The 11,987-nt window shown below is 34.3% G+C and overlaps 1 protein-coding gene across 1 annotated transcript; it reads right to left on the bottom strand.

The window, feature by feature from the left end:
• Nucleotides 1–7,500: 7,500 nt before the first annotated feature.
• Nucleotides 7,501–9,939, bottom strand: LOC122305296 (transcription factor bHLH3-like). Its single transcript, XM_043117707.1, has 2 exons — nucleotides 9,761–9,939; nucleotides 7,501–9,234 (listed from the first exon to the last, which is right to left on the bottom strand). Exon 2 carries the CDS (start codon nucleotides 9,225–9,227, stop codon nucleotides 7,704–7,706), a length of 1,524 nt encoding a protein of 507 aa, XP_042973641.1. The 5' UTR covers nucleotides 9,228–9,234; nucleotides 9,761–9,939; the 3' UTR covers nucleotides 7,501–7,703.
• Between the last annotated feature and the right edge of the window lie 2,048 nt (nucleotides 9,940–11,987).

The following is an 11,987-nucleotide window of genomic DNA, read 5'->3' as shown; positions in this document are numbered from 1 at the left end:
CCATGAAAAGGACAGCGCAGCAACATATATATAATTTTCAGAATAAAATAATAATAGAGTCAGCAAAAGTCATGCAAGCTGTACGTGCATGCATGCATGTATGTGCAGCATGGCCGCGGGCTGCTAGCTGCTAATCAGGTGCATACACCTTTCCCCCCTCTAGGGATGTGAGTGCATGGATTGGGACCAGGTGGACGGACAGTTCCCTTTTGAAGGGATAGAACCAGAAGCCTAGCCTTCTCCAGCCATTCTTCTCCTTCCAATGGCCTCATTGCTCCAAGCTGGGGAGAAGCAAATAAAATGGTTAAAAAAAACAGAACTATGAAGACACTTTTCCCTCGAGATAAAGCCATCTTTATTTCTACAGCTTATAAATATGAAGGAATTGCCGTTTATATCCTCTCTGATCTCTCTCTCTGTGAAGCCAATTTATTTTGGAAGGAAATGTATAGAAATTTTTGATGAGTCGATTGATTCATAAAGGTGGAGAAGAGCTCCTTATATAGGGTTTGGCTCTGGTAGATTTTTCTATGGGGTGCAAATGCATTGACTAGTGCCCACCGGGGTTTGAATGAGCCATGGTTTGAAGGTTGAACCGAGCATGGAATGAATCAACTCATGGGCGCGCGCGGTGTATATATATATATAGCTTGAACTCCAAATAGAGGGAAACGTGGACTAGCTACATAATATTCTTAATCCTTCGCGTTCATGATCAGATAATTTATGCAGTCAAAAAATTTCAAAATTATATTAATCGAACAGTACCGCATCAAATATATATATATATATATGTGGTCCTACCATGCCGCTTGTATATGCCTGCTCCATTTGACCGCTTGACGTAGCATGCCACGTCATGTATTAAGTTAAAAAAATAATAGAGAAAGAAAGGGGTTGAAAAATCAAATCAAGTGGTATGATTTTGAAGAGAACCCTCTTGTCAAATGCAATATCCCCCTCTTGTTGCTGAACACCGTCACGAATTTCTTCTATCGCTAAACATCGGTTCCCTCCTTCACGAGTACTATCCGTTGAGTTGGCAAAGCTTATTTATTATTCTCTTTGTGGCAGAGCTTGCACCCATGCACCCAAATTATAACAAAAGATGAATTGCTGGGTTGTGCTCTCTGCCTTGAATGGCTAACGAGAGATTGTATATATAGACTAAACTATGTACAAAATAGAATCTGTTCCAAGATTTGATATTCACAAAATGATAAATGTTATCTCCTATAAACTTCAGCTTGAGACGACGGCATCCGAAGACTTTGGGATGGAGTTAGACTTGAAGCTGGTGTCTTTTGAATATTTGAATCTGAATTGGCCTTATCCTTATCACAGATCTGGCCATTCAGTAAGCACTCGACCCCTCCAAATGCCAACGCTCTTTCCAGACCCTCTCAAACTTTGCTTTCAATCATTTATAGCAATCCCAACATTTTCTTGACAAACAATATGCTACTTGGACTTACTTTCTTCATTGCGTATTCGTAATTCTCTTCTTGAGCTAATCAGGAAGTCCATTATTTAGGCGTCAATAGATAAGCAGCATGGGTTTCTCATTTTCTTGGAAAACCAAATAAAGGACAGTTGTGTATTTTGCTTTTCAATTTTATTTGGTTAATGCCGAACTCCTAAACATGGATCGACATTAATGTGATGCTCAAACTCGTCACTCCTTGGTATTTTGCTTCACTTTCTCTAATCTCTACCTTTTCCCTTGGGAAAAACATTAGAGTCTGGGCTCCTAAATTTGGGACAACATGAATATGTCATAGTACTAGTCTTCTCCATGAGCTGTTGTAGTTTCTTGTTGAATTTTTTTTATCATTTAGACAAGTGTACAATGGAGTTTTCTACCTCTCTTAGGTGGCAGTGCATCATTGACAGGTGTAAAAATGGGATAAACACCCAACCTACCTGTAGCTTCTGATCCGGTTCTCCCTTTACAAAAGGGCTTGAAATTTGTTTCCGTCTTCTTTTTGTCTCCCCGTGACGACGTAGTATGTGCCACGCTGGATGGTAAGATGAAGTGGTCGGTTTCATGGGGGCTTGCAGGCTAGCATTAAAGTACTATAATACAAGTGTATTAGATTATGACGACTTAGGATCGTAGCAATACAAGCCATGAGGAAATTATGAACATTAATTAATATATAGGGTCAAAGATTTGTACGTCTCATATTAATTAAGACAACAAGCAGTACTATTACTGTTGGACGAACAATAGCCAAAGTTCTTTGTAAGCATGCATGCCATGTAACCGTTCTATTAAATAAACAAAGGACAAAAGGACCGAAAAATTGAATATCACATGTTTTTTGGATAGTTCTCTTTTGAATCGTTCTTTTGAAAAAAAAAAAAAAACCGTCAAAGATATAAAAGTATTAAAAAATGATATAAAAGATAAAACGAAAAATGAAAAAGAAAAAAAAAAAGAGGAGGCTAACGGCAGCTCGTTGCCCCCAACGGTGGGTGTAGACCCACCCAAAGTAAAATATGTTGACTTCGAAACTTTGTTGACTCAACTCCAAAACAGACGCTCTTAAGCTTTGTTCTTAATTTGTCTTTGTATTTTTCCTATTTGCTTGAAAGGAGGGCAAGAAAACTAAAATAACTTTGGCCTCGTTTGATTATATAAATACGATAATATGAAAGTAGAATAAAATAATTTTAGAATATAATTTTTAGTTTTAGGTTTGAAAAAATTAAATAATTTATTATATTTTATGTAGAAATTTAAAAAAATTATAATAATTAAAAAAGATGAGATAAAATAGTTTGTGTAATCAAGCGAGAACTTAATTATTTTCTCTAGGGGCCCCATTTTTTGATAATATATTCAACCAAAAAAATACAAAAAACCAAAACGAAGATATATATTCAGGCCTCACTTATGCCCTTGCAAGGTATTTGCTTCACAACATGATAAATTTTGATTGGGTAACACTAGTTCATGTACTACGTACGTACAAGTTTTACTACATATATTTTTATTATATAATTTATTTCCGTACGTATTTAACAAATCCCAATTAATTTAAATTAAAAAAAGAAAAACGAAAAATAGAAGTCACGATAATATTGAAAATACACAAACGTGCGAGACTAGAATTTGACTTTAAAAAATATTATTAGTAATGAACAGTAATATTTTTGAATTAGCTAATTAAATTCTTTGCATCTTATTGGGATTTGAATTTCGGGTTTTGCATAAATGCATCATATTTTATATAAAATTGAAAAAAGAGTAGTAGTACTGGTGAATATAAATATTGTTTTGAGTAGGAAATCATTATCATGTTTATACATATTTTTATACTCAACACATATATACAGTACATGTCATCATTTATATTATAATTAATGTATCGAGTAGGAACCAATTAAGCCTAAAGCCGTTATATATACTTTGGGATATTGAGATATTAGAAAATTAAATTTTTGTAATCCCTCGCTACTATACTGAGTTTTGTTTCCTGACTTTGAATGAGCTGATTTTACGTACTAGAGACTATATATAGATATGTATATCAGTATATGCCCAAACTGGTCCATCTATAGATCTTGTCTTATATATATTGCTGACCCATTCAATTGCTGACCCTCATGGAGCCTCTACGAGTCTACATGATACATAAACTTATGGTCAAAAGTCGATTCAATTTCAAACTTTCAATACCCTGCAATCTGAAAAAGTCGGGAGTTATAGGGATATTTGGTGAATATTTATAGATAAATACCTTATTTATTGCATGTCACCTACTGTTAGTGTAAGTGGGGATTTTTTTTTTTATTTGTTGTGTTTTTTATATGTATTGTTTTAACACTTTTAAATATTTTTTTTAAAAAAAATTACAATATCTTTAAAAAAATATTTCCTTAATCACAAAGTAAAATAAATAATTAATTAATTAAACACTTCCTTTATCTAATTAGTCTTTACCATTCTACGCTCACCTAAATTTTAGGTTTTTTTTTTCCGCAAATATATATATATATATATACTTATATATGAGTAGCATGAATGCTGGATATATGAGTATGTGCAAGTCCCATGTATTCTTTCTTAAAAAAAGAAAGGTTTATTATTAAAAAAATAATCTTTTTATATATGTCTCATATTTATTTTTTATTTTTAAAAAGAAGTACGCAAAATTGCAAATCCTAAAAATGTAAATTAATATCATTTCTCATATATATATATATATAAATATATATATATTATATACACCTAATTCACACCAATTAATATATATCTATCATAGAAGTCCCGTGAACAAAAGTAATAGCTCCAGGTTTCCGCGTTTCAAAGTCTAGGTCATATATATTGGAGTCTGGACCACTTGCATCCAAGTATAAAATTTCAAAGCGGCGAAATACTTTGCACTTGTCAACTTAACTATATACAGGACTATTTTATTTGGATCGACGCAAAATATGTCCTTCGCCCATAGCATGACTAACTTTAATTCGATCGGTACGTTATGTTTTATGTACTACGTAACTAAGTTCATGAATTAATGGTTAATATGACCATACGTATATATGAGACCATGCAAGAAGCTAGGGATCGAATCTAGAGCCAGATCAACCGTTACCAATCTTAATTTGGATAAATAAAATAGTAATGTAAATGTAGCATATAACATGTAAAGAGTAATGTTAAATATAATTATTGGTTATATATAGTATTTTTTTGAATTTTTTTTTTAAAAAATACATTATATATGCATGCTTATTCTATAACTACAAATATGATTATTTCTCTTCTAGAAACTAGTAGAGAGAGGCCAATTTTTTTTTTTTTTTTCTTGTTCTCTCTTATTATCTTGGTCGGAATAGAACCGATTTATTGTTCTTTGGCCATCAAAGACAAACACACGATTTATTGTACTTATCCGCCACCAAAATCCGATACCCATCAAATATTAGTGCTAGCTGCCAAGAGTACTCCAACGTATGAGGCTAATGTGCCGTCCAAGTCATGAATAAGTTTCAGGTATCACCGCATGCGTTTCTGTTCATCCAATTAACTTGCAATCGCACACGCGGCATGCACCACTAAGGTACCTCATCGTGGGTTAAGTTTTGAGGTTAATTAAAAAAACAAACATGATGGAAGCTCCAATATTAATCGATCCCTTGTGTTCCTGATTCATTTTTATGTATATATGATTAAAAAAAAAGACATAGAAGTAAATCCTTTATATCCATCCATTCCTGTTGGATAAAAATCTTTATGATTGATCACATGCACATTTTCATTCCTTCTTTAATTTGTTCCAAAAGTTAATATACTTAATTGGCACGTTGTATGTTCGAAACCTCTCTCCAAAGTTCGTGATGTATATATAGGATCATGTTACATACTCAAGTGGCGGTGCCTATAGAAAACATTGGAAATAACTCATTACTCAAAGAACAAAAGTAAAAATGGAATCAATAAATTTCTTAATAAATGCAATTAAGTAACATGAATTTCAAGGTTCACAACCGATCGTACTTTTTTAGATGGTTGTGACCAATGCAAATGTTATTACAGGCTGATGAAAGCAATAATAAATATCAAATGTTATTACAGCCATGGCTTCTAGTCTTGGCCATGAGAAGGAAACCGCAGCAACATATATATAATTTTCAGAATAAAATAATAACAGAGTCAGCAAAAGTCATGCAAGCTGTACGTGCATGCATGCATGTATGTGCAGCATGGCCGCGGGCTGCTAGCTGCTAATCAGGTGCATACACCTGGGCTCCCTCTAGGGATGTGAGTGCATGGATTGGGACCAGGTGGACGGACAGTTCCCTTTGGAAGGGATAGAACCAGAAGCCTAGCCTTCTCCCGCCATTGTTCTCCTTCCAATGGCCTCATTGCTCCAAGCTGGGGAGATGCAAATAAAATGGTTAAAAAAAACAGAACTATGAAGACAGTTTTCCCTCGAGATAAAGCCATCTTTATTTTTACAGCTTTTAAATTCGAAGGAATTGCCGTTTATATCCTCTCTGATCTCTCTCTCAAGCCAATTTATTTTGGAAGGAAATGTATAGAAATTTTTGATGAGTCGATTGATTCATAAAGGTGGAGAAGAGCTCCTTATATAGGGTTTGGCTCTGGTAGATTTTTCTATGGGGCGCAAATGCATTGACTAGTGCCTAACAGGGTTTGAATGAGCCATGGTTTGAAGGTTGAACCGAGTTGGAATGAATCAACTCGTGAGCGCGCGCGCGCGATGTGTATATATAGTTTGAACTCCAAATGCAGGGAAACGTGGACTAGCTACATATAATATTCTTACTACTGCAGGTTCATGATCAGATAATCTAGCCAGTCAAACACTTTGAAAATTATATTAATTGAACAGTACTACATTTATATATATACATATATAATAAAGTACTATACTTATAAGTCATGTATTAGATTATATGAAAATTAAGAACATTAATTAATATATAAGGTCAAAGACTTGTACGTGTCACATGAATTAAGACAGCAAGTAGTCAGGACCGGCTAAATATGTTTCGGGTCCTAGGACTAAAATTTTGAATGAGAAAAAAAAAAACGAAATTAATAAAATTCTATAAGCAACCTATACATTTGGAAAAAAGGAAGTCCTTGCCTCTTCAAAGGATTATATAACAAAAAAAAAAAAAAAATTATGAATACTCAAAAATTAGATTTTACTATATATAATTTTTACATTATATATTAAATTATTAATAACAAAATAGAAATATATTTTTAAAATGAGAATACCTGAAATAATTATTATGTGGAATAATTTTAAAACTAATAATGAAATAATATCTATTTAATATTTTTGATGTTCTCTCGTTCAATTAATTAATTTTTTAATTAGGTATTTTTTTCTTTTTAAAAAATTATATTATTTTTTTTATTTTTATTTTTTATTTTTGAGCCTTCTTCCATTAGGGGCCTTAGGCAATTGCCTAATAGAAGAGCTGGCCCGAAGTAGTACTAGTACTTTTGGACAAGCAAGAGCCAAATTCTTTGTAAGCATGCATTCCACGCAACCGAAAATTAAACTATGTTTTAAAAGACAAAACATTCCCCTTCTTTTTCTTTTTTACTTTTCGATAAGTAAAATAAAATAAAAAATATATATATTATCTACGTATCTTGAATTGGATATGAAGGTTAAACACCTAATATTTAATTAGCTAGTCTGTGGTCATTTTAACTGGGTAAACGCGGGTGAAATCCATGCATGGGGGGCGTACAACTGCCACCAAAAATCTTCCCTGTAAAATCAGGTGCACTGAAATAGAAATCACAGCAAAGCAAATAGTACCATTTTTGGTTCATTTTCTATATTAATAAATTACAAAGCATCGAGCTAATTAGCTCACTAGTGAAATGCTATCCTTCATGGCAAGCATAATTTTAGTTGTTTTTTCCCCCACTTAAATAGACCCTCAAGGTGGAGGTAAAAGAAAATAAAAGATTTCTCAAACATCAAATTGCTAAGTTGCTACAAGAAAATGCTTTCGATTATATATAGACCCAATATTCTGATAGCGGTTCTCTTTAGCTGATCAGGTATGATCAGTTCGCATAGAAAATATTTCATAGTGAAATTGTTTCATGCAATTTAAAACATAGATAAGAACATGAATCACTTTCTCTATGAAAAGCATCGAGTCATCCGACAGAAACTTAAATTAAAGAGTTCACATCACTTCAGAAGGGCAGCAACCAGCTCCTCCTTCAACTGCTCTGCAGTACCACCTTGAGTTCGAATTGAAAATGTATGAATAACCTTGCCATTCTCCGTTGAAACATTTGAATCTTGAGCAACAATTTGATGTTCCCTGAACGCTTTGATGACTCCAGAAACCGGATGAGCATCCAGTGGGCAGCCTATCCTCACAACTGAATCCTCTTGTCTTGCCTGACAATCAATCTCTGTTGCTGAGAGCTGCTTATTCTTAGTTTTTTCCACCTCCTTTTCGGTTTCCAAAACCCTGATCTTCATTTGGAGATCGTTGATATAGGTAATGGCATCACCAAGCAGAGAGGCCTTGTCCATCTTAGATATATTTGGGACAACAGCTCTCAATGCATAGAATCTCTGATTAAGCTTCTCGCGCCTCTGCCGCTCTGCTTCCACATGGTTCAATGGTTCTTCTCTACCATTAGCAGGCTTTCTCCCTCTCTTTCTGGGTTTCCGCTCATCAGGCTGAGATGATGAGTCATCCTTGGCCATCTCCATGCTAGAAACTATCGTTTGTGGATTAAAACCCCCAACTACCATTTGGTTCAACCGTGGAAACAATTTTGCTTCATTATCATCACTTCGACATCCATTAGAAGAATTTCCATAAATAGTATTGGCACCTCTTGTTTGCACATCAAAAGAGTCAGGAGTAAAACCTGAATCATCTTCCACCTTTGGGGAAAAATTAATATTGACTGAGCAGGATTTTGTACCACCCAGACTAAGTTCGTGTCCAAAAATCTTTGGAAGCACCTTTGACTGTGCAGAATTAGACTCCCCAAAAATCTTTTTAACCATGTCCACAGTATTCTGTTCCTCTGGAATCGATTTTATCGAACCAAACTCTACAACTCCAGATTTCACGGGTACAAACACCACAGTTTGGAACCCAGCTGACCTTGCTAGATATGACCTCTGCTGATAATGACGTAAGCAACTAGGCAAATCTGAAGCCCAAATTGATTTACCAGAAATATATGACTCCCCAAGTCCACGTGAGGAATCACATCGAAATGTAAAATACATTGAGGTGATGTAGAACATCTCCAAATCAGATACTCCATTCAGCCTTGCTGCAAAGTTATCCTCATCTGACCTACCAAAAGAAGCATGAAGCTTCTGAAGCACCAGCTTCTTCACCTCGTCCTCTTTCCTCCCAACTCCATCCAAATTGTTATCCTCACCTCTGTTCCTGTCTCTAGCTCCCCCACCTTTTGGGTCACAGAAGTGTCCATCACCCCATATCAGGGCAGAACTACCAGACTTCAAGTTCACAACCTTCCAGAAAACTGCATAGTTCCAATCTGACCCTCTAACAAGCTGGGACAAGCCCTGCTGCACACCCAAATCACCAGACGGCGTAACTAAATTTGATATCACATTTTCAGAAGCTGATGCAACCAAGAACTCACATGCTTCTGTACCCAATACTGACTCCATCATGGCTCTGTCTTCTTCATTTAACCAAAATGTCTCAACCATCTTTCCCCTACCAAAGTTATCCCACGAAAAACCCCCCACCAAAACTCTCAAATTAGCTAAAGAAACTTCAGAGAACTCAAGTGCAGCCAATTGAATAACTACACGAAGGCCTCCAAAAGAAAAGGCTATAATTTAAATTACACAAACATTTCACTTAGATCAAACAAATATCCAAATCCTCAACCCAAATGGAAGATTTTTTAACTCCAAAACAATCAGTTTCTTCTAAAGCTAAACATCTTCCCAAGTTAAAACACCATACCGAAACTAAGAATATTTCAGAAACTTAACTCGACCCACGCAGCAAATCTTTCAAATTAGGTCTTCGAAAAACCAGTCAGTTCTCTCTTAAACTCAATTCGCACTTAGATGCAGAAGTACAACACAGAATACCAACAAATTTCAGGACACCAGACACTAAGCAGATATTTGAGAAGATCCAGATACCAAAACTCATCAGTTCGTTTCAAAGATTAGGTAGTTTCCACTTTCCATGACTCGTAAAGGTACAAACTTGGAGCAATAGATTTTACCTGAGAATTAGAACGGGGCTTTGGGCTTTCCCTTTTTTCGAGATCAGTTTCAAGATCCTCCAATCTCATCTGACTGCCGCAACACACAAGATGAGCCGTTCGGTTTCGACCTCAGATCTGAAACCTTATCATCTCCCAATTAATTCTCTCATGCCAGTCCCGTATGTCTTTTCCTTTTTTATTTAACTTTATTTAATTTTGTTTTTTAACGATGTATAGCATTGCCCTTCTTCTAATTACTAATTAATTTATTTTTCTGGTATGGTAACGATGCCACAGAGATGTTCAGAATTGTATTTTCGCAAATTTCAATTAAAATGGGTATTTTATATATACATACATATATATTAGTGCAAAACATAAGTCTATATAGAAGGATTGACATTTCCTACAATGTTTTTTTTTTTCTTTTTTTAAATTTTATTACTTTTAACCCTTCATATAATTTGAAAGAGAGATAGACGCAACATATATAGTTCACTACATTTAAATGATTAGACAAAAAATTATAGGAAACCTTGATCCCAAATGTATCGTTATTCTATAGGATGTGTGATTGTGCTATGTCAGAAAAACATTCTTTTCAAGTTTGTATTTAAATTTGAAATTTTCAAATAAAAGAGATAAACACATGAAGTAGATTCTACAATAATTATGATGGTCTTGCAAATTTTTTTGAGAAGTATTAAATATTAAATAAATATTGTAGGACATATTTTATATGTCGGTCTATCTATCTCTCGAAATCTTCAAGTTCAAACAAGAATTTAAAAAGATATTTGATCTAGACATGCTGATATCTTTAATTAGAGTTTTCAGCTTCTTATGTAAGAAAGTACGTTATTTGTCTCCTCTGATAAAAGAGCATGTTCATACGTGTGCTTGAGGCTTGAGCTATGCTTGGTTGTTTTTGCCATAGCCCAATGTCTTAGTAGTATCCAAGAATGAAACCAGATGAAGATAACACTAATTAATTTGAAATAATGACATTGTAACATGACATAAGCTTTACACCCATTTGGTGTTTACAATCAACTAGCTTGTCAGCTAAAACTAGTCATCAAGAGAAAATACAGAATGTTGAATAATAGGATTTTCGTTTTTAGCAACTATTGAATCATTTTGATCACAGCAGCTTATCGTGCGGCTGATTTTCAGGTGTCGGGAGGTAGGTGCAACCTTGGGTGCCGAAGGCGGCACTAGAAGATTTTGCCGATCCATGAAGACCACCTCTGCACCATACTTCGCTTTGGTACCACCCAATATCCTCACGGCCGCAAGAGGCTTGACTATGAAAATGAAGATCACAAGAACTACTATCAACACTTTCCTTGCAGTGTTTTTGGAAAGATTTCTCCTACGAGAATACATTGTCCAATGAAGAAATGAAAGGAAGATTGCTAGAAAATTGTACTTAAGAGCAAGTTGCGCTTTACAAGCTTGATTGAAAGGATCAACTTGATCTGCTATTTATATATACAGCTTCTTGATGGATAATTTCCTGATTATAATGAATATGTTGTGTGAAAATGTCACATTATTTCTGGGAAAAGGGGGTACATTGGCTATCTCATTTTCACACTGAAAATTTATGGGTTTCGTACTCCTATATAGAGCATGTGGATGAACAAGTTCCAGAAAAGGATGTAGTACATTTCACTAGGTTCCATTATTTCTAGCTGGAATAGGGAAGTTGCTATCTTATTTCCACGCTGAAAAGAATTATGTTCTTGCTCCCGCGCGCCTGCTGGCCTCTGTCTCAGAAGTTTTCTTGAAAGCTTCGTATGCTTTTAGTTACCAATTAATATACATATATATATATACACGATAGCATGAAGTACTCTAATTTCGTCTCATGTTGCCAATTATTTGCATGTTAATGCTACAATGTTATTTATATTAACATTATTTTCTTTGAAATACTATGTAATCATTAAAATTTTATAAACATGCTTAATTAGCAATTATTTCATTTTCCATATATGTCTGCCTGATCAACAACCTTTGCGCTCGATCTTTAATTATATATTTTTTTCTTCATAATTAGTTACCATATATATATATATATATATATATATATATGTATATATATTTGACTACATATTCTGAACAAACTGCTAATTAATATGGCATTTTCCCTGTCAATTTCTAAAGAGATCTACGTGGAAAATCCACTAATTAAGCTAACCATAAATAATTATTAAAAACAATAGCCAAAAAAAAAATT

The sequence above is a fragment of the Carya illinoinensis genome, chromosome 3 (genome assembly GCF_018687715.1).
Source record: "Carya illinoinensis cultivar Pawnee chromosome 3, C.illinoinensisPawnee_v1, whole genome shotgun sequence".
In the NCBI taxonomy this organism is placed as follows: Eukaryota; Viridiplantae; Streptophyta; class Magnoliopsida; order Fagales; family Juglandaceae; genus Carya; species Carya illinoinensis.
Note: the sequence above shows the minus strand (reverse complement) of the source record. Positions and strands in the feature narration are given on the sequence as shown.

What these genes read in the sequence shown, in the direction of transcription:
- LOC122305296 (XM_043117707.1), bottom strand. Translation starts at nt 9,227, where the DNA reads ATGGTTGAGACATTTTGGTTAAATGAAGAAGACAGAGCCATGATGGAG.